Here is a 22,817-nt window from a genome sequence, read left to right on the forward strand (position 1 = left end):
CAACTTCCTATGATTCTACAATTACTTGAAAATTAAAAGGTTTTTTTTAATCCACTTTATAAAAGGCTAAATTAGATTTTAATTCAGGAACTAACTCATTATTAAAATGCAAGGTAAAGAATGGTAAAGACGGAGCCAGGAGACCTGTGTTTTGATCCTGGGTCTGCTGGTGGACCTCTGTCTAGTCTCTTAACTTCTGGGCTTCACTTTTTTTTCTGGAAAATAAGAAAATTATGATAGAAAGTGCTGAGATCCCTTCAGGCTCTGATATTCCATAGGGTATATAGATTTCTGTAAATCTAGAAGTTTGCCAAATATAGGATGAATGCCAATAGTATGGTAGATGTAGTCCAAAGGTTAGGGTTTATCTAACCTTCCAATAGGGAAGAAATCTGTTTCTGTCTCTTTGTGTCTACCTAGCACTACATTTGACCTATGGTGATAGAATAGGACTCAGTCCCTAAAGGACCTCAAGAGGGAAATGGGCACATAGGAAGTACCTATACACATATTCTAAGTTACAAAATAGACACAGTTTGTTTACCTACCAAAATGTGTGATAAGGATAGTAGTAATTGCAGTAGGAATTCTGACAGAGATCACTATAGACTGCAGTATCCAAGGAAGACGTGGAATTTCAGATGTACGACTATCCTACTTTTACCATTAATTGCATCTCAGACTACGTTGCAAGGACCAGATTGTACATCTTAGACATACTTTGCTATTACATTGAATTATATCCACCCATATTTCTTTATTCTGCCTCTAAATTTAGACTTACTCTATAATTGGAGTTGGCTTAATAGATGGTAAGTACATCTGGATTTACTTGATGTTTTCTGCTTTTCTCTTTTTTTCTCTCTCTTCTTGACCCTTCCTTCCCCTCCAACCAATTCCAGCTGAAAAAAGGAAGGGTGGGCAGACTGTGGATTCTAGCCTTCCTCTTCTAAGTGTATCTGATCCTTTCATTCCTCTTCAAGTACCTGATGCACCAGGTAGGTAAATAAAACTGATCTGAAGTTAAGTTACATCCCAGGGCTTCTTGAGAGTTCTGTTTTAAACACTCCAGGAAAAGGACCTGAATTCCAATACCTGTTAATAGGTGCTGTTGTATATTTTTACTGTCTCAATAAGAGGGGCAAAATTCTCTTGTGGGGTCACTAGTCCTTAGCAAAGATAATAAATTCAGCTCAGATTATACCAAGTTGTATTCCACATCTTATCAGTCTCAAGTTTCATATCCTTGACTGTGTTAATGGTAATATAAAGGGCCTGTGTATCGCAAAGAGCATTAGTTCAGTGTGATTATAACAAGGGGGGGGGGGAACCTATAAGCCTATGATAGAAGGACCAAAATGCTAATGGTGTAGTATAATGATTGGATTATGAGTGACTTCCTGTTCCTATTTTGCTATAATGTGCTTTTATTTTTAAAAGATACAAATACATAATAAAATTTGATAGGGAGTGTGAGTCAGGAGACGTCGGTTCCACTACCTTCCACTATCTGGGCTTGACTCTTTGTCATCGAAATAAGTAATTCTAATCTCCCCTACTGTCTGCTCTGTACCGATTTTTAAGTAAGCAGTCTAAAAAAGTAAGAAACGGTTAGTGTGGTCTGATTGAAATAGCTTTTGAAACAATATCATTGGATGCTTTCCATTTGGAGTTCGTGAATGCCAAAGATTTCTCTTCGCGCTCCCCTCCCCATCCTTTTGGGGGAAGGGGAGCAGAATGTGAGGAACAGAAGCCACCCTTTCTCTTCTTTTTCAGTCTCTTTGAAAAAGCAAATAGATCCAGCTCCTTAGAAACAGCTGACAGTCATTTTGCTGCTGATAGTTTTTTCTTTTCTCCCATTCTTACCCCTGTCGATTTCTTAAACTAAAAGTCTTAAACTAAAAGAATCTGCTTGGTTTTTCTTCTCTCCCAAAATGTCAGAGGGATTTATTTGATTGATTGCCTTAAGATCGGAAGTGATTGTGATGTGCATATCCTCTACTTACTAAGACAGACCACAGCTAGGTTCCCAAGATAGTTTTTATTTCTTTAAGTAGTTTGTTGACCCTTCTAAGAGGAAGAAGAAATTTGCCCTGATCAGGTAGTATTGTGTAACTTTGTAGCTTGCTGGACCTGGAGGTAGGTCAAAAATATCTAAAGTCACTAGGGAATGATTCAGGATATGGTAGTTAAAGAAAAGAGAAGAAAGAATCAACAGAGGTCCTTTTCTCTGTTGCATTCATCAGGCATGCCCGGCAGGGCCAAGACAGGCCAGTTTCAAGCAGAAGCCTAGAAAGGATGGGCTGTAAACTCGAGCTAGGGCCCACTGGCTTCTTTTTCCTCCCTTTTGTGGCAGTCATAATATCAGACAAGGAAAAAGGGATTATTGAGGCCTTCTCCCTTTGGTACCCCTTTTGGTCCATGCCTTGCTCTTACCTAGATAGCCCATGGACTGCAGAACTGGAAGGGTGACCTCTTGGCACAAGCCAGAGGATGAAAGCATAAATCAGACATGTCACTCCTTTGCAGTCCAGTGAATTCTCAAATCACTGAGCACAAAATCCAGGCTTCTTACCATACCTACAAGACCCTGACTAGTCTGGCCGTTGGCTACCCTTCTAACCTGAGCTCATAGCATTCTTCCCTTCAGTCTTTCCTCCAATAAGCTAAGCTAAGCTTATTCCCACATCAGGGCCTTTGCACTTTCTGGTACTCTGCCTGGAAAGCTTTTCCTTCTTGTCATTTGACATTTGGGTCTCTGCTTAATTGCTGTCTTCTCGGAGAGGCCCGACGTGGTCCCACGGGCACTGTCACTCACACCCCGTGGCTTTTTTCTTCCTAGCATTTATCATGACATTGTCTGCTTCTACTTGTTCATTCCTCTTTCTCCACCAGAATGCCAGTGTCCTGAGGGAGGGACCTTGTCTGTCTTATTTACCAGTGTACCGTTAATGCTGAGAACACTGCGGGGTGTAGCTGGCACTCAGTGAGTATTTGCAGATTAGATGAATGAAGTAAATGAAACCTGAGGCCGAAAGGCTTTTGGCAGCCCCATTACCCTCCATTTCCGTCCCCAGCTACACCAGACTACTATCTCCATAGCCTTCCGTCTCTGAGTCCGCCAACCCCTAGCCAGGCCTCCTTCCCACTCTTGAGGGGGCATAAACAGAGGCACAGCCCACATGTCAGGAAGCTGCCAAACCCTGGGATGAAAGTAGTAGGTAAGCTCAGCAGATTGTTCAGCTCCTCCTTTCATGATGCTCTCCAGGATCTGGGCTAAGTATGGCATGTGACCACTGTGTCTTTGATTACCTTATTTACTGTTATATGCCCAGCCTGTAGCACATTGTTATATAGCTCCTTTATCCCTGTATCCTTCCTCAGCATCTTGAAATGCCCGAGTGAGGAAAGGGCCGAGAGTCTGCGGTCTCTGGTACCTTGGCAGACTGCAGGTTTGTCTCCTGCCCCTCAAAGCAAGCAGTTTGTCACTCCCTCCACCGGTGGTGGACACCGGTTAGGTGTGTTGGTTGGTTGGTTGGGTTTACATACATGCTTCCCTCCCACACTCAGCCTTCCTGATGGTGAGAATCATGGAACCTTAGCCTCCTGACAACTATGCCTTTTGTGACTTAACATTTTATTTTATGCTTTTTAAATGTTTTCACATATGATTTCCTTTGAGCCAGAAATAATACTGACCGGTGGGTATGTCCATTAATCTCTCTCTTCGTGAGTAAGGAAGTGAGGCCTTAGTGCTGCTGTGACTGTGCTCCTTCTTCCTGGTGGCTCACAGCACCCACACAGCAAGGGGTCGTTTGGGGACAGATCCCAGCTCAATAAATCCTTTGACTAGAGAGCTAAATTTAAGGGTTAGGGAGATACAAGAATGGATTTGAACTTGTAAGAGCTTGGTTCTAGCCACTTAGTAGCTAAGTGATTTTGGTCAAATCACTCAAACTCTGTGTTCTCCCCCTCCTCAGCATTGGCCATAGTAGAACCTACCTGCAGACTGGCTTGTGTGGCTCAGATGAAATCATGTATTTGAAATTGCTTTGGGAACTCTGAATTAGTATAAAGATAGGAAGTGCTATAACAGCTTTGGTTCCAGGCCCTTATTCCCAGGGGCGCAGTCCTAGTTATCAAGAAGTCTTAGCAATGGTATTTTTGTCTTACAGACATGAAACTGGCTCTTATGACCTATGACCTTTGCACAACTCAGAGCAATCAAAGTAGAATTCCTTGATATCAGCCATTGTTAAACTCTAAGTGAAGGGACACTGGATAATTGGAGGTGTTTTTCTTTCTTTTTTAAGGAGTATTTTTCTTTTCCAAAGCATTGTAAAACAAATTTTCTTAGAAAATCTGGCATAAAAAAATCACAGCCGAGCATTTGTATGCTCATAAAGCTGCCACACGAAGCCTAGCTCTAGGGAGCCTCAAAGTATTTCACTGATGCTCATATGCTGTGTGTTCATTTATTTTGCCTTTTATTTGTATTAGGGAACAGATAAGCTATAGGTGGTATCAAAGGTTTAAAAAAATGGTAGAGAAGATTGAGGAATTTTCTCTGAAAATTGGTGGAAAGATTTAATCATTTTAAAAAATTGTGGTAAAGTATATGTAACACAAAATTTCCCATTTTAAAGTGGACAGTTCAGTGGCCTCAAGTACATTTATATTGTTTACAGCCATCACCACCATGCATCCACAGAACTTGTTTTCATTTTGCAAAATCGAAACTCTGCCTATTAAACAGTACCTCTCCGTTCCTCTCTCCCCCCAACCCCTGGCAACCACCATTCTACTTTCTGTCTCTATGAATTTGACTACTGTAGGTGCCTCATATAAGTGGAATTACACAGTATTTGTTCTTTTGTGACTGGCTCTTTTCACTTAACATAATGTCCTCATGGTTTGTACATGTTGTAGCATATGTCAGAATTTCTTTTTAAAGCTGAATAATACTCTGTTGTGTTTTGTTTATCCATCTGTCAGTTAACACATGGGTTGCTTCTATCTTTTGGGTACTGTGAATAATGCTTCTTTGAACGTGAGTGTGCAAATATCTCTTCAAAACTCAAGACTCTTTGAGGTACATACCCAGAAATAGAATTACTAGAACCTAACACTATTTTTAATTTTTTGAGGAACTGCCATACTGTTTTCCACAGTGACTATACCCTTTTACATTCCCGCCAGCAGTTCTCAGAGTTTGAGGAAAAGATTTTTATAGCAACCCCTTAATACTGACCTTTCAACATCAGTGTTCCACAAGACTGAGCAAGAATGCATTAGTTGCCCCGTAAGTGCCCTTCCTAGAATTAACAACTGTTTTTAAAAAAGTACTTCTTGGCTTATGGCACTCCGTGTTCTCTTGAAAAGTAAGCAAGAGGAGCTGTGTTTTCTCAGTGCTTTGTTGTCAAGATAGGCATTCCTCTCAGAGCTATTTGCTTGGCAGCTCCCTCACTTCCAATTGCTGTCTTGTGATATTTTAAAAGTCCAAGGTTGATCAGAGTATGTGTCTTTACTCTGGAAAGTTTTTCCTCCCACGGATTCAGTTCTCTAAAATGGACTCGGAATGAATGGGTCATGGTGGTTGACTTTTGATTCCAGCTTGCAGATGTCACAGGTGGTTTAGTGTCTGGTTTCTCAGTGATAGGAGCTAGAGCAACAAAATTCTAAAAACAGCATCTCTCATTGCAAGACATCAGGGCTTACACCCCAAGTTAGACAAGACGTAAATTTCCAGAACCACAAAGCTGTAGCAGCCAAATCATCTTTATCGATGGGGCTTGCATCTGGCTCTTCCATGTCTGTAAGTTCAGTCTGCTTTAGTCCTCATAGCCGTAGTCCTAACTAGGGTTGCAATGGGCCGTGAGCAAGCCCTTAGTCCTACTGGCCTGTATAAATAGATATCTACCCTCATCTTTGATATTTTAAAAGAGAAAAAGCTCACAACTTGCAGTATATCCTGGTCTCCTGCCAGGAAGTGGTTCTGACTGTCTGGCCTTAGACTGGTTTATGAAGGATTTGTACCCTTTTCTGTGATTTATATTTTCAGTTACTAAGTCTTGAGAGGAGCGGTATGAGAATCTGAAATGGATTAATCCCTGTCTCCAACTCTAGCAGCTGCCCCCTCCTCTCTTCCCCTAATCCCTCACGCCATTTGACTTATGTTTAAGGAGAGGGGAGGTGCTCAGAAGAGAAGACCCTTTCATTCCCCCCTTCATTTCAACGTACTAACAATCCTCTCCTTTAAAAGCACTCTCGGTTTCCACGGTCCAGGCTAACTAATTCTGCATCCATTTTTCTTCAGGGGTCCACCTTCTCAGTCTTTTAACCATGATTTCAGCGCTTTTCCAAGCTCTTAACCTGACTCAGTTTTATTTGGGAACCCTAGAGACTTGAGAAAGAACTGATTATAGTACTGGGAATGTGATAAGAAAATCACACCAACAGAAAAATAGGAGCAGACAATTCACAAAGGACAAAAGATGAATTATCAGGAAATACTATTTTTCTAAGGGTTCACCATCATGATGAATCCAAGAAGTACCAATTATAAAGCAGTGAGGTGCTGCAGCTTCTGCTGTCAGATTGGTAAAGATGAAAAAAAGCTACCACCTCAGGGTTGGTGAAGGTATCAGAAAATGGACACACTCAGATCCTGCTAGTGGGAGTAGCAGTTAGTACAGCTTTCAGGGAGGACAGCGTGGCCTTTAAGATTTTACTTCCTTATTGACTTAGCAATTCTTTTCTAATTACATTGTCTGAAGAGCACCTGAGTATGCTTAAATATTTATTGAACGTTCAGAGTTTATAGGAAAAGGTTGGAAGAGCATTTGTTAACAACTCAATAGTGACTGTCTCTACAAGGGAAATTATGGGTAGTTTTATTTTCATCCTTTTTTTTATTTTTTAACATCTTTATTGGAGTATAATTTTTTTAACATCTTTATTGCAGTATAATTGCTTTACAATGGTGTGTTAGTTTCTGCTTTATAACAAAGTGAATCAGTTATACATATGTCCCCATATCTCTTGCATCTCCCTCCCTCCCACCCTCCTATCCCACCCCTGTAGGTGGTCACGAAGCACCGAGCTGATCTCCCTCTGCTATGCGGCTGCTTCCCACTAGCTATCTATTTTACGTTTGGTAGTGTATATGTGTCCATGCCACTCTCTCACTTTGTCCCAGCTTACCCTTCCCCCTCCTCGTATCCTCAAGTCCATTCTCTAGTAGGTCTGCATCTTTATTCGCATCTTGCCCCTAGGTTCTTCTGACCTTTTTTTTCTTTTTTTTTTTTTTTTTTTAGGTTCCATATATATGTATTAGCATACGGTATTTGTTTCTCTCTTTCTGACTTACTTCACTCTGTATGACAGACTCTAGGTCCATCCACCTCACTACAAATAACTCAATTTCATTCCTTTTTATGGCTGAGTAATATTCCATTGTATATAGTGCCCACATCTTCTTTATCCATTCATCTGTTGATGGACACTTAGGTTGCTTCCATGTCCTGGCTATTGTAAATAGAGCTGCAGTGAATATTTTGGTACATGTCTCTTTTTGAATTATGCTTTTCTCAGGATATATGCCCAGTAGTGGGATTGCTGGGTCGTATGGTAGTTCTATTTTTAGTTTTTTAAGGAACCTCCATACTGTTCTCCATAGTGGCTGTACCAATTCACATTCCCACCAGCAGTGCAAGAGGGTTCCCTTTTCTCCACACCCACTCCAGCATTTATTGTTAGTAGATTTTTGTTGATGGCCATTCTGACCGGTGTGAGATGATACCTCATTTTGCTTTGCATTTCTCTAATGATTAATGATGTTGAGCATTCTTTCATGTGTTTGTTGGCAGACTGTATATCTTCTTTGGAGAAATGTCTGTTTAGGTCTTCTGCCCATTTTTGGATTGGGTTGATTGTTTTTTTGATATTGAGCTGCATGAGCTGCTTGTAAATTTTGGAGATTAATCCTTTGTCAGTTGCTTCATTTGCAAATATTTTCTCCCATTCTGAGGGTTGTCTTTTCATCTTCTTTATGGTTTCGTTTGCTGTGCAAAAGCTTTGAAGTTTCATTAGGTCCCATTTGTTTATTTTTGTTTTTATTTCCATTTCTCTAGGAGGTGGGTCAAAAAGGATCTTGCTGTGATTTATGTCGTCGAGTGTTCTGCCTATGTTTTCCTCTAAGATTTTGATAGTGTCTGGCCTTAAATTTAGGTCTTTAATCCATTTTGAGTTTACTTTTGTGTATGGTGTTAGGGAGTGTTCTAATTTCATACTTTTACATGTACCTGTCCAGTTTTCCCAGCACCACTTATTGAAGAGGCTGTCCTTTCTCCACTGTACATTCCTGCCTCCTTTATCAAAGACAAGGTGACCATATGTGCGTGGGTTTATCTCTGGGCTTTCTATCCTGTTCCATTGATCTATGTTACTGTTTTTGTGCCAGGACCATATTGTCTTGATTACTGTAGCTTTGTAGTATAGTCTGAAGTCAGGGAGCCTGATTCCTCCAGCTCCATTTTTTCTTCTCAAGATTGCTTTAGCTATTTGGGGTCTTTTGTGTTTCCATATAAACTGTGAAATTTTTTGTTCTAGTTCTGTGAAAAATGCCACTTGTAGTTTGATAGGGATTGCCTTGAATCTGTAGATTGCTTTGGGTAGTAGAGTAATTTTCACAATGTTGATTCTTCCAATCCAAGAACATGGTCTACCTCTCCATCTACTTGTATCATCTTTAATTTCTTTCATCTGTGTCTTCTAGTTTTCTGCATACAGGTCTTTTCTCTCCTTAGGTAGGTATATCCCTAGATATTTTATTCTTTTTGTTGCAGTGGTAAATGGGAGTGTTTTCTTAATTTCACTTTCAGATTTTTCATCATTAGTGTATAGGAATGCCAGAGATTTCTGTGTATTGATTTTGTATCCTGCTACTTTACCAAATTCATTGATTAGCTGTAGTAGTTTTCTGGTAGCATCTTTAGGATTCTCTATGTATAGTATCATGTTATTTGCAAGCAGTGACAGCTTTACTTCTTCTTTTCTGATTTGGATTCCTTTTATTTCTTTTTCTTATCTGATTGCTGTGGCTAAAACTTCCAAAATGATGTGGAATAATAGTGGTGAGAGTGGACAACCTTGTCTTCTTCCTGATCTTAGTGGAAATGGTTTCAGTTTTTCACCATTTAGGACGATGTTGGCTGTGGGTTTGTCATGTATGGCCTTTATTATGTTGAGGAAGTTTCTGTCTGTGCCTACGTTCTGGAGGGTTTTTATCATAAATGGGTGTTGAATTTTGTCGAAAGCTTTCTCTGCATCTATTGAGACGATCATATGGTTTTTCTCCTTCAATTTGTTAATATGGTGTATCACATTGATTGATTTGCGTATATTGAAGAATCCTTGCATTCCTGGGATGAACCCCACTTGATCATGGTGTATGATCCGTTTAATGTGCTGCTGGATTCTGTTAGCTAGTATTTTGTTGAGGATTTTTGCATCTATGTTCATCAGTGATATTGGCCTGTACTTTTCTTTCTTTGTGACATCTTTGTCTGGTTTTGGTATCAGGGTGATGGTGGTTTCATAGCATGAATTCGGGAGTGTTCCTCCCTCTGCTATATTTTGGAAGAGTTTGAGAAGGATAGGTGTTAGCTCTTCCCTAATGTTCAATAGAGTTCGCCTCTGAAGCCATCTGGTCCTGGGCTTTTGTTTGTTGGAAGATTTTTAATCACAGTTTCAGTTTCAGTGCTTGTGATTGGTTTGTTCATATTTTCTGTTTCTTCCTGGTTCAGTCTCAGAAGGTTGTGCATTTCTAAGAATTTGTCCATTTCTTCCAGGTTGTCCATTTTATTGGCATAGAGTTGCTTGTAGTAATCTCTCATGATCTTTTGTATTTCTTCAGTGTCAGTTGTTACTACTCGTTTTTCATTTCTAATTTTATTGATTTGAGTCTTGTCCCTTTTTTTCTTGATGAGTCTGGCTAATGGTTTATCAATTTTGTTTAGCTTCTCAAATGACCAGCTTTTAGTTTTTATTGATCTTTGCTATTGTTTCCTTCATTTCTTTTTCATTTATTTCTGATCTTTATGATTTCTTTCCTTCTGCTAACTTTGGGGTTTTTTTGTTCTTCTTTCTCCAATTGCTTTAGGTGTAAGGTTAGGTGGTTTATTTGAGATGTTTCTTGTTTCTTAAGGTAGGATTGTATTGCTATAAACTTCCCTCTTAGCACTGCTTTTGCTGCATCCGATAGGTTTTGTGTCATCGTGTTTTCATTGTTATTTGTTTCTAGGTTTTTTTGTTTTTGTTTTTGTTTTTGCGGTCCACGGGCCTCACTGTTGTGGCCTCTCCCGTTGAGGAGCACAGGCTCCAGACGCGCAGGCCCAGCGGCCATGGCTAACGGGCCCAGCCGCTCCGCGGCATACAGGATCTTCCCGGACTGGGGCACGAACCCGTGTCCCCTGCATCAGCAGGTGGACTCTCAACCACTGCACCACCAGGGAAGCCCTCTAGGTATTTTTTGATTTCCTCTTTGATTTCTTAAGTTATCTCTTGGTTATTAAGTAGTGTATTGTTTAGCTTCCATGTGTTTGTATTTTTTACAGATTTTTTCCTGTAATTGACATCTAGTCTCATAGCATTGTGGTCGGAAAAGATACATGATACGAGTTCATTTTTCTTAAATTTACCAAGGCTTGATTTGTGACCCAAGATATGATTTATCCTGGAGAATGTTCCATGAGCACTTGAGAAGAATGTATATTCTGTTGTTTTTGGATTGAATGTCCTATAAGTATCAATTAAGTCCATCTTGTTTAATGTATCATTTAAAGCTTGTGTTTCCTTATTTATTTTCATTTTGGATGATCTATCTGTCCATTGGTGAAAGTGGGGTGTTAAAGTCCCCTACTATGAATGTGTTACTGTCAATTTCCCCTTTTATGGCTGTTAGTATTTGCCTTATGTATTGAGGTGCTCCTATGTTGGGTGCATAAATATTTACAATTGTTATATTTTCTTGGATTGATCCCTTGATCATTATGTAGTGTCCTTCTTTGTCTCTTGTAATAGTCTTTATTTAAAGTCTGTTTTGTCTGATATGAGAATTGCTACTCCAGCTTTCTTTTGATTTCCATTTGCATGGAATATCTTTTTCCATCCCCTCACTTTCAGTGTGTATGTGTCCCTAGGTCTGACGTGGGTCTCTTGTAGACAGCATATATATAGGTCTTGTTTTTGTATGCATTCAGCCAGTGTACGTCTTTTGGTGGGAGCATTTAATCCATTTACATTTAAGGTAATTATCGATATGTATGTTCCTATTCCCATTTTCTTAATTGTTTTGGGTTCATTATTGTAGGTCTTTTCCTTTTCTTGTGTTTCTTGCCTAGAGAAGTTCCTTTAGCAGTTGTTGTAAAGCTGGTTTGGTGGTGCTGAATTCTCTTAGCTTTTGCTTGTCTGTAAAGGTTTTAATTTCTCCATCAAATCTGAATGAGATCCTTGTTGGGTAGAGTAATCTTGGCTGTAGGTGTTTCTCCTTCATCACTTTAAATATGTCCTGCCACTCCCTTCTGGCTTGCAGAGTTTCTGCTGAAATATCAGCTGTTAACCTTATGGGGATTCCCTTGTGTGTTATTTGTTGTTTTTCCCTTGCTGCTTTTAATATTTGTTCTTTGTATTTAATTTTTGATAGTTTGATTAATATGTGTCTTGGTGTCTTTCTCCTTGGATTTATCTTGTATGGGACTCTCTGTGCTTCCTGGACTTGATTAACTATTTCCTTTCCCATATTAGGAAAGTTTTCAACTATAATCTCTTCAAATATTTTCTCAGTCCCTTTCTTTTTCTCTTCTTCTTCTGGGACCCCTATAATTCGAAGGTTGTTGCGTTTAATGTTGTTCCAGAGGTCTGTGAGACTGTCCTCAATTCTCTTCATTCTTTTTTCTTTATTCTGCTCTGCAGTAGTTACTTCCACTATTTTTTGTTTGTTTGTTTGTTTGTTTTGCGGTACGCGGGCCTCTCACTGTTGTGGCCTCTCCCGTTGCGGAGCACAGGCTCTGGACGTGCAGGCTCAGTGGCCATGGCTCATGGGCCCAGCCGCTCCACTGCATGTGGGATCTTCCCAGACCAGGGCACGAACCCGCATCCCTTGCATCAGCTGGCAGACTCTCAACCACTGTGCCACCAGGGAAGCCCTATTTCCACTATTTTATCTTCCAGGTCACTTATCCGTTCTTCTGCCTCAGTTATTCTGCTATTGATCCCTTCTAGAGAATTTTTAATTTCATTTATTGTGTTCTTCATCGCTGTTTGTTTGCTCTTTAGTTCTTCTAGGTCCTTGTTAAACGTTTCTTGTATTTTCTCTCTTCTGTTTCCAAGATTTTGGATCATTTTTATTATCATTATTCTGAATTCTTTTTCAGGAAAACTGCCTATTTCCTCTTCATTTGTTAGGTCTGGTGGGTTTTTGCCTTACTCCTTCACCTGCTGTGTGTTTCTCTGTCTTCTCATTTTGCTTAACTTACTGTGTTTGGGGTCTCCTCTTCACAGGCTGCAGGTTCGTAGTTCCTGTTGTTATTGGTGTCTGTCCCCCACTGGCTAAGGTTGGATCAGGGAGTTGTGTAGGCTTCCTGGTGGAGGGGACTAGTGCCTGTGTTCTGGTGGATGAGGCTGGATCTTGTCTTTCTGGTGAGCAGGTCCACATCTGGTGGTGTGTTTTGGGGTGTCTGTGGCCTTATTATGATTTTGGGCAGCCTCTCTGCTAATGGGTGGGGTTGTGTTCCTGTCTTGCTAGTCGTTTGGCATAGGGTGTCCAGCACTGTAACTTGCTGGTCGGTGAGTGGAGCTGGGTCTTGGCGTTGAGATGGAGATCTCTGGGAGATTTTTGCCATTTGATATTACATGGAGCTGGGAGGTCTCTTGTGGACCAGTGTCCTGAACTTGGTTCTCCCACCTCAGTGGCACAGCCCTGATGCCTGGCTGGAGCACCAAGAGCCTTTCATCCACACGGCTCAGAAAGGGAGAAAAAAGGGAGAAAAAAATAGAAAGAAAGAAAGAGAGAGAGAGAGAGAGAGAGAGAAAGAAAGAGGTAAAATAAAATAAAATAATGTTATTAAAATAAAAAATAATTATTAAGCAAAAAAAATTTAAACAGTAAAAAAAAAAAAAAAAATCGGACAGACAGAACCCTAGGACAAATGGTAAAAGCAAAGCTATACAGACAAAATCACACACAGAAGCATACACATAGACACTCCCGAAAAGAGAAAAAGGAAAAAAAATGTATGTATCTTTGCTCCCAAAGTCTACTTCCTCAATTTGGGATGATTCGTTGTCTATTCATGTATTCCACAGATGCAGGGTACATCAGGTTGACTGTAGAGATTTAATCCGCTGCTCCTGAGGCTGCTGGGAGAGATTTCCCTTTCTCTTCTTTGTTCGCACAGCTCCTGGGGTTCAGCTTTGGATTTGGACCCACCTCTGCGTGTAGGTCGCCTGAGGGCGTCTGTTCTTCGCTCAGATAGGACGGGGTTAAGGAAGCAGCTGATTCGGGGGCTCTGGGTCACTCAGGCCGGGGGTAGGGAGGGGTACGGATGCAGGGCGAGCCTGCGGCGGCAGAAGCCAGCATGACGTTGCACCAGCCTGAGGCCCGCCATGTGTTCTCCCGGGGAAGTTGTCCCTGGATCCCGGGACCCTGGCAGTGGAGGGCTGCACAGGCTCCCCGGAAGGGGAGGTGTGGATAGTGACCTGTCCTTGCACACAGGCTTCTTGGTGGCTGCAGCAGCAGCCTTAGCGTCTCATGCCCGTCTCTGGGGTCCGCGCTTTTAGCCTCGGCTCGCGCCCGTCTCTGGAGCTCCTTTAAGCAGCGGTCTTAATCCCCTCTCCTCGCGCACCAGGAAACTCAGAGGCAAGAAAAAGTCTCTTGCCTCTTCGGCAGCTCCAGACTTTTTCCCGGACTCCCTCTCGGCCAGCCATGGTGCACTAACCCCCTTCAGGCTATGTTCACACTGCCAACCCCATTCCTCTCCTGGCGCTCCGACCGAAGCCCGAGCCTCAGCTCCCAGACCCCGCCCGCCCCGGCGGGTGAGCAGACACGCCTCTCGGGCTGGTGAGTGCCGGTCGGCCCTGATCCTCTGTGCGGGAATCTCTCCGCTTTGCCCTCCGCACCCCTGTGGCTGCACTCTCCTCTGCGGCTCCGAAGCTTCCCCCCTCCGCCACCCGCAGTCTCCGCCCGCGAAGGGGCTTCTAGTGTGTGGAAACCTTTCCTCCTTCACAGCTCCCTCCCACTGGTGCAGGTCTCGTCCCTATTCTTTTGTCTCTGTTTTTTTCTTTTTTCTTTTGCCCTACCCATGTATGTGGGGGGTTTCTTGCCTTTTGGGAGGTCTGAGGTCTTCTGCCAGCGTTCAGTAGGTGTTCTGTAGGAGCTGTTCCACGTGTAGATGTATTTCTGATGTATCTGTGGGGAGGAAGGTGATCTCCGCGTCTTACTCTTCCGCCATCTTGAAGCTCTTCCTACTTTTATCCTTTAGCTTATCTGTATTTCCCAGATTTTATACAATAAACATGTATTATTTTTACACTAAGGTAGAAAACAATTGCAGTTTGTTCTTTTTTCAAATGAGGAGCAAGCTTCGATATTCCCCCACCTCGTCACCCTGTTCTCCTGGCCACTCATGTCTGGGCTGAGTTTGCACGTTGAACAGCTCTCTGCATTTCCCAAAACCTGTCACCTTGAGGCCACGCATTTTAGCTCCTGCCCATGTCACTGAGGAGCCCTCCAGGTGTTCTTCCCTGCCATCAGTACCAGTTCAGAGTTCCAGTGTCATCGCTAAGCAGTCCATCTTCTAAGCCGCCAGTTCGTACTTCCTGTTTTTCCCCTCACACTGGATGATTGAACTTTTAGAGGTGGACAGCACCTTTACATTTATCTTCATTTTATCAATAAGAAAACTTAGATCCAGAGAGAAACAGTGATTTGCCCAAAGTGCCGCATAGACTTAGTGCAGAACCCAGGTCCCCTGGCTTTCAGTACCTTTTCTTCCTCTACTAGACCATGCTGCCTCCACCTCCCACTTCACTTTATTCAAGGAATTTTGCTTATTCTCTTCTCATACCAAGGCATTTGAGTAAAATCTAGAACTTCACCTGCCTTCACTACCTAGTCTCAAGCATCCGTGGCCGGCTGACCTATCTAGTCCTCTTACTTAAAGGAGATGTTAATCCTCTTTTATGGCCTAAGTACTTCAATTTATATGCACATGTACACACATTAATTCTGATAACTATGCCCATTTAATCCTAAAAGCCCTTTAAAGTAGTTCCTATCCTCTGTTTACAGGTGAGAAACTGATGCTTCGAAAAGTTAGGTAACTTAACTAACTTAAACTCAGGCCCTTTGACTCTTTCATGTTGCTTATTCATTTGGGAGGATTTTGCAGACCCCAAATGAAAATGTATAGCATCACAGTAAAAGATTAAATGTTTCTCAGGAGGATTAAATCATTGCAAAATACAATTTATGAATTATTTCTGGTTTTCGTTCGTCTGTCACTCTGTATAATTGAGAATTAGTGTGTGTCTTTGTACATTTCAGGTATGAACTGTCCTAGAAGATATGTTTTGTTTTTGCATCCAGAGAAGCCATTTCCCATGATTCAAGTAAAATTTAAAAAGTCTTTGTTCATTATGTAGCAACAAGTCTCGTCATACGTGTAGAACTTGATCAAGGTTTTGGATGTAAAGAACACTTCCTGCATAGTTTCCTAAATTCACCGCCTCTTCTCTGCTCTTTCCCACCCCGGCATGATGATACATGGCCTCAGAGAGTTTTTATAAAAATGTGAGAGAGAGGCCAGAATTCATAAAAGGAAGGATATCAAAGCCAGACCTTGATGCACCTGGGAGGCCTCCAGGCTGTGATTTAGAGACTGTCAGCCTCCCGTACCTCCCATTACAATCTTTCCCTCCCATTACAATCTGTCCTCACATTCTTCATTTACAGTGACCAAAAATGACCAGTAATAGCTTAAAATTTATCTTCTAAGAGTCTGTACACTTTAAAGCAATCAAAGCCTTAGTTAAACCAGGAGATTGAATCTCTATACATAAAGCTCTGGGTCCCAGTCCTAGCTAGCTCTGTGGCTTGCTGTAAGATCTTAGGCAAGTTACTTCACCTCTCTGGAGCTGTTTCCTCATCTGCAAATGAGAAGGCTAATTGGATAAGATCTAAAGTTCCTTCCAGTGTTAACATATCTTTTATAACTTGACCATTGTGCATGGGACCATGTCTGTGTGAAAACACTTTCTCCTCTGGTTATGGAGCCAAGCACACCCTGTAGGCAGCATGTGGAGGAAACGTTGAAGTCAAGTCCAGGCTCTACCATGTCCCATCTGTGACTTTGGGCAAGTCACGCATTCTCACGTTTTCTGATGTCCACTCTCAACTGTATCAGTATTTCCAAACCCGGGTTTTTTTGTGAATAGTGAATGAAAATGTTTGACATTGAACTCTACAAATGCAAGTGACAACCGTTGTTATAATAGCACCTGGGAGTCAGTACTGAGTAACCGACAGCCGCAAGAGCCCATGGAGTGAAAGAAACCATTTTTGCACAGGCTGCCGACGTGACTTATGCAGCGGCCCTGGACTCTCACTCCTGTTTTTCTGCCTGATGTTACTCTGACCCCTGCTCCTCCCTCCCACAGTTCTAAGATTTGAATATTCCTAAGCAGCACTGACCATCCAGATTATCTGTGTGAACAGCCTGTTACTTCGAGGTTTGGGCAGAAAAGAGTGTGGCAGTTTACCCCAACCCCACCCCATTCCATCTTACGATACAACACAGGTACGCACGCATGCACACACGTACCCTTTTACCCTCATGCTTTTTGCTAATGGCTAATTTTAAAAATCAGATTCTTGTTGAAGGACCTGCTTTTTTGCCATTGATCCCCTGTTCTCCCCACCTCCCCAGTGAAGCCAAAAGGCAGAGATTTGACAGAGAGACGAGAAGGAACCAGGAACTGGGGACACAGAAATTAAGAAGAAACATTCCCTGCCTTCAGGGCTGCCGGAGAAGCGAAAGCACAGTGTTCCAGAAAGTTCCTAATGTGGCAGGGAGGGTGGAGAAAGGCTTAGAGATGATGTTTGAGTGACTAATACAAAAAGGTTAGGGGGAGGTGTCTGTATTTTACAGATAAGGAGATCTGTTTCAGGAACTGCCCCAGGGTCACACCCAGTCACTGGAGAGGCCAAGACAAACTGCTGTATGAAAAACAAGTAATGTTGGGGCCTTTACTTTTTATCCATTGCTTCACAAGATTGCAAATATCTGAGTGCTAAAAGTGATAGAAGATCATTACTTTTTTTTTTTTTTTTTTAAGTGAGAGAACCTTTCGGGGTGGGGGGAATAAAACAAAAGCTAGTGTTCAGAATAATGAAAAATCAGACTTTTGGGGAAAACCATCTTACTTTTGCCAGTATGCTGAAAATTGTCCAAGATATTTTAAACATCTTTTCTTATAATGTCATGTACAGTTCAAGATTAGTGCTGATGTTATTACACTTGTATACTTGGTTAGAACCCTGTTTTTTTTTCCCTGCTGATGAGAGGCTGCTTCCTTCCTCCCTTCCTTCCTTCAATAAAAATTAGGTATAAATGAGATATGTAGCATGTTGGTATTTAATTCAAAGATAGCCACATATTATACATTTCAAAGATGGTAAATTGGTTTCACGTATAAAAATGGCTTTTTCTGCAGTATGTTAACTGTACCAAAGCAAATTATCTTGCCAAGACGCTAAAATCCATTATTTTGTTTCATCTGTGTCGTTATAGATCACCTAGATTACAGACCACCTAAAATTTGGTTTCTGTCCCTCAGTGAATATCTATTTCATCTTTGCTTGTCTTGATTCCTGATAGCCTAGAAGAATACAGATTCATTAAAATGTCATACACACATACTTGAACTTTGCATTTCTTTTTCTCAGACATTTTAATTCTAGCTTTATCTTAAAGGCAGTTTATTTTTCTGATAGAAAAAACATTGTTGACAGGCCTTTAACTGGGCAAATTATAGAATGTATGTGGTCTCAGTCTCTTTGTAAGTAAAAGGAAGTATGAGCTCTTAATTCCCTTCTTTCTGTAAGAGTCTATGATTCATTACTTTGTGTCAAGTTAATGCTCTGCTTTTTTTTTCTAATTACTTGAGAAACTTTATTCTAATGCTCTACTTTTAATAGGTTACAGGTAGAGTTGTTGATGGATCGGGCTAAAGAGTTGTCTTGGAAGGATCCTTAATGTGTCCGTGTTATCACACATTAAGTTATCAGGTGTGACAAATCTGGTGGCTTCTCGTGTCCTTTTGTTTTTTTAGCCAAAAGACATCAAAAGTAATCCATCTGCAGGCTTGGGTGAATTTTGTGAGATTTGGCAGTTTAATAATAAGAGTATACCAGGGGTGTCACAAGCTCTCGGTTGGCAGACAATAAATGATTGTTAAAGTTAACTTAGGTGTGGTTTCATTGCTTCTCTTGGTGAGTCATAAACCATTTCTAAATGCAAGACAAAAAAAAAAAAAAAGAGAGAGATTCAAAACTAAGCCCAGGAAGAGATATGAATACACAAAGACTTATATGCATATGTTTATGGAAGCTTTATTTTTAATAGCTAAAAGCTGGAAATAACCAAATATCCATCAGCTGATGAATGAGTCAACAAAATGTGGTCCATTCATACAGTGAAACACTACTCAGCAATAAAACAAACTACTGATGTATGCCACAACATGGAGGAATCTCAGGAACGTTATGCTAAATGAAGGACATCAGAAAAGACTACATACTATGTAGGAAATGGTAGAAAAAGCAAAGCTATAAGGACAGAAAGCAGATGAGTTGCTGCCAGCGTCTAGGGGTAAGAGGAAGGCATTGACTAGAGAGGGGCACAAGGGTCCTTTTTGGGGTGATGGAACTGTTCTACCTCATTATTTCCGTGGTGCTTACGTGTACAGTTGTCAAAATACATCAAATTGTACACTTAAAATTGGTGGCTTTTATTCAGTGTAAATTATACCGCAAATTTAAAAACAAACTTAGGGCAGCATCTTGAATGCCTTACAAAGTGACTACTTCATTTGGGGAAATAATCATTTTTAAACTTGGAGAGCCTATTTTTAACAAGATACTAGCAGTATTTATTTTTATGCTGAATATATGTAAAATTTTGACCCCTAAAATGTGTTTGTATAGAAAATGGTAAATGGTCGGCTTACTTGAATATCTCATTGCATTTTTGCTTTCTCTTTACTTCTCTGCCCAACCTAGAAAAACTAATCGAGGGACTCAAATCTCCTGACACTTCTCTTCTGCTCCCTGACCTCTTGCCTATGACAGATCCTTTTGGTAGCACTTCTGATGCTGTAATTGGTAAAGTCATCATCTCTGTTTCTTCAGTCATGCATGATATGTGTGTCTGTTTCAAAAATGGCAACTAACTGGTTAACAGATCCCTACTGAGTATAGCCCTGCTGAGGAGCGGAAATGCCACGAAGCCTCCTGGTGTTGGAGTGATGCCTTGTGCTAACCCAGAAGCCAGGGCTGTTTAATCTCCCTTGTTATCGCCCCAAACGAAGTGTTATCTCTGCCTTTCAGCAGCACAGCGCCGTTATTTATTCTTGAAACACTGAGATTTCTAGAGTGAATCTCTTGTGAACTAAGGGGAATGTGGAAAAATTCACATTTCGTTACAAAAGCTTCATGAGAAAAGTTGGTTTCCAGGTGGACTTCACCTTTAGTAGATTCTTCTTTCGAAGGCCTCCGTATGTGCCAAGTGTCAGTAACTGAGAAAACATTTGCCCCACGTTGAGGCCCTATGAGTAGAATCCGGGGCAGGGGCTTGATCTGCTTGCTTTGACATTTTCTTGTGCTCCAGCCGCAAGGCAGGCAAGACCTATAAAATGTCCGGGGCCCCTGTACTACAGGAGCACAAAGTCCTAGAACTCAGAAATGCTATGACCCTTCAGAGAGATGTTCCTCCAGCTGGGGCATGTCACATGGTAAAGAGTACCTCCAGCTACAGCACGGCATGGGATTTGAGGTGGACCTAGTGGCCTTTGCAAGGCACAGAGCATGTTTGGCCCCAAGTTTATCCCTTAAGAAAAGCACAATTACCAGAAGACATTAAGGTGCCTTTGAGCCTATGTCTTCTGACACGTAAGAGGTCTGCTTGAATAGCTCGCATTCAGCATTTATCTGTAAAAACTGAGAATCACCGAGACTAGCCACCGTGGTTCACCTTGCACGTGCCTGCTCTGTCAGTGAAGCCCAGACACTCGAAGCAGCAGAAAGAAAGCAACTTACTGTGCTTTCCATCTTACCTGAGATGGGCATTTTAGAGACATGCAGCAGAAAGCCTTCACAGAATCATCCAAGGAACCTTCTGATTACCTTTCCCTTACCCTTTCCTCTCCTCTCTTAATGCTCTGTTACAAAAGAAAAAGCTGATGTTGCTGTTGAGAGTCTGATACCAGGACTGGAGCCCCCGGCGGCCCAGCGCCTCCCCTCTCAGACGGAATCTGTGACCTCAAACCGCACAGGTCAGTCAGGAGTCTCTGGGGCTGCAGGAACTGGTCAGTTCGGGGAGCCCTCTGAGTCAGGCTTTCCACCTGCGGCAGATGGTCCTGGGCTTATTTCACAGCCTGGCTAGTTCCTCCTGGAATGGGTGCTCTGCACTACAGCCCCAGCTTTAGATGTTGAGCAATGTGTTTCCTCACTAAAGAGTAGAGTACCTTTTTGGAGCCACGTTCTTTGTAGAGCGATACCTGGGCTTTCTTTGATTTCAGTCTGTCTTTATTGAAGATTTTTGTCACTGGTGGCAGGTTCCCTCTACTTCCTTAATTAAAGAACTCTGCCGAGTTGTAAGGATGCCCTTAACTCCTCCTGGGTACTGAGCAGTCTTTTGGATCTAACAATGTCAGTGATGTCCATGGGGGCTCGTGTTATGTGTGTTAACATTCTATTCCCAGCACAGAGCTTTAATCACATCTAGGTGATTTGCTATTAAATTGTAGGCAAAGTTGAAATCTTCCCTGGATCCATTCCTTAACTACATTTCCTTAAATACAGATTTGATAACCTTCATTTTTATTGAGTCCATAATTACTTTGATAAAAGTGTCCACTTTGCTCACTTGGAACAGAAACAATTAGAAGTCTAGGAAACATGAGAATAAACTCACCCAGGTTAAAAAAAAAATGACACAGAAGACAATATGGTTCTTTTTCCTTGTGCTTACTTGGCTGCTTTCTCCCAGAAAACTCTCCCAGAAAACAATTTATGTGTTGAAATACTTGAACTCTGAATTTAATCTTCCTTCTGTTCCTTAACTAAAAGCAAAATCATGTGTTCCAAGGAGCAATTCAGATTTAAAGAATACTAATAAGAGACAAGATCATTCTATTTTGAATGAGGATTGGGTTGAGTTCTAAAAAAGTACTGCCTAATCATGCCATATTCTGCTAATAATAAGCCAGGGACCACCCCCTTCTTGTCAGCTTGGATACCTCATCTTATAGCAACTTTTTTCAGTGAATGTTTAGGGAAAGTTTAAGTGAAACTCTTTAGTTGCAAAGTCCTTTTTCCCAAATGGCATTTGCTGAGAACTGAGTTGCCAAAGTTTTATTGACATCCAAACCATTTACTTGCTTAACCAGCAACCTCTGAGCAAAAAAATTCTTCCATATTTATATATATCTGTTAAGAGAAGTTTAGAAATACATGTTTGTCTAGATGAAAGTACAGGGTGCTTAACGGGTTTCTTTTGGTTTTCCTTCTCCCGCCTTGGCTTGTAGGTATAATGTATTGGGTTGGCCAAAAAGTTCGTTCGGGTTTTTGTACGCGCTTACGGAAAACCCGAACGAACTTTTTGGCCAACCCAATAAACGCAGTAACTTAAAGGCTAAGACCTAACCTCGTGATATTGTTGTGTGTGCCATTTAATGCCATCACTGACCTGGGATGCTGTTAATCGGGACTCAGATTCTCTCACCGGGGAAGATTCCCTGATTGATGGCTCTCTGCTTTCTAACCCTACTACTGACCTTCTGGAAGAATTTGCCCCCATAGCGATCTCTGCTCCGGCCCATAAAGGTAAATGCTTTCCTCTTCTTGGGCCCACATGTATCCTTAGAGGAGAAAAACTGAGCAACTCCTGAGAATTTTCCTTGACAAAAGGCTTTGCTAGTGAAGTTTTTTAACCACCTCCTTAAGTGGAAAACTTGAGTTTGTACCCTTAGCCCCTGTGTTAAAGTTCCTCTCAGTAAGAATATTGAATCAGGCTGGGACAACAGACTGTGGAGATGTTGCTTTCTGGCAGTCACCTGGAATGCAGATATTCCATGCTTTCTATTAAAGACAGAGCTACATACCTTGGCAGTCAGCTCAGGGTTGAGTTGACTGTCCACTAACTGACTATAATTAGATATTTGTTGGCCTTAGAACTTAAAACTGTTTCATTAAATCAGATTTAAAGTTTTTTGATAGTGATCACTACAATAAAGAAAAAAGCATCATTCTTCAAAAGTCAGTCTCAAAGATTGAACTCGTAAAAGTTTTGAATTTTAGTTAACCTTTGAGTCATGATTAATTACTGGATTTCTCTTTCTAATCTACTGTTTCCATTTCTTAGTCTTGGGTTAATACTGGTTTGAAATTCTGAGGGACAGAGGTAGCTTGAATTGAGTGCTATTCAGTGAGTAGTTCGTGAGAGTGACAGGCACTATGCCTGGCTTACCGTAGGCAGGCA

At 41.4% G+C, this 22,817-nt stretch overlaps 1 protein-coding gene across 22 annotated transcripts in view; it reads left to right on the forward strand.

The window, feature by feature from the left end:
* The window catches only part of AAK1 (AP2 associated kinase 1), a 173,399-nt gene that overhangs the window by 130,952 nt on the left and 19,630 nt on the right, over positions 1–22,817 (forward strand). For 13 of the 22 annotated variants that reach the window (XR_010934480.1, XM_067704811.1, XM_067704810.1 and 10 more), the window contains 4 exons: positions 903–998; positions 19,340–19,441; positions 20,509–20,610; positions 22,052–22,162. The exons of 4 other annotated variants lie outside the window; for them this stretch is intronic. Coding sequence is in view for 17 of the 18 variants with exons in the window: in XM_067704811.1 (XP_067560912.1) it covers positions 903–998; positions 19,340–19,441; positions 20,509–20,610; positions 22,052–22,162 (411 nt within the window). In the remaining variant the exon portion in view is untranslated. The remainder of the gene's footprint in view (positions 1–902; positions 999–19,339; positions 19,442–20,508; positions 20,611–22,051; positions 22,163–22,817) is intronic. 5 more of the 22 variants (XM_067704817.1, XM_067704829.1, XM_067704820.1 and 2 more) reach the window with 3 other exon arrangements.

Source organism: Pseudorca crassidens, chromosome 14, assembly GCF_039906515.1.
Source record: "Pseudorca crassidens isolate mPseCra1 chromosome 14, mPseCra1.hap1, whole genome shotgun sequence".
In the NCBI taxonomy this organism is placed as follows: Eukaryota; Metazoa; Chordata; class Mammalia; order Artiodactyla; family Delphinidae; genus Pseudorca; species Pseudorca crassidens.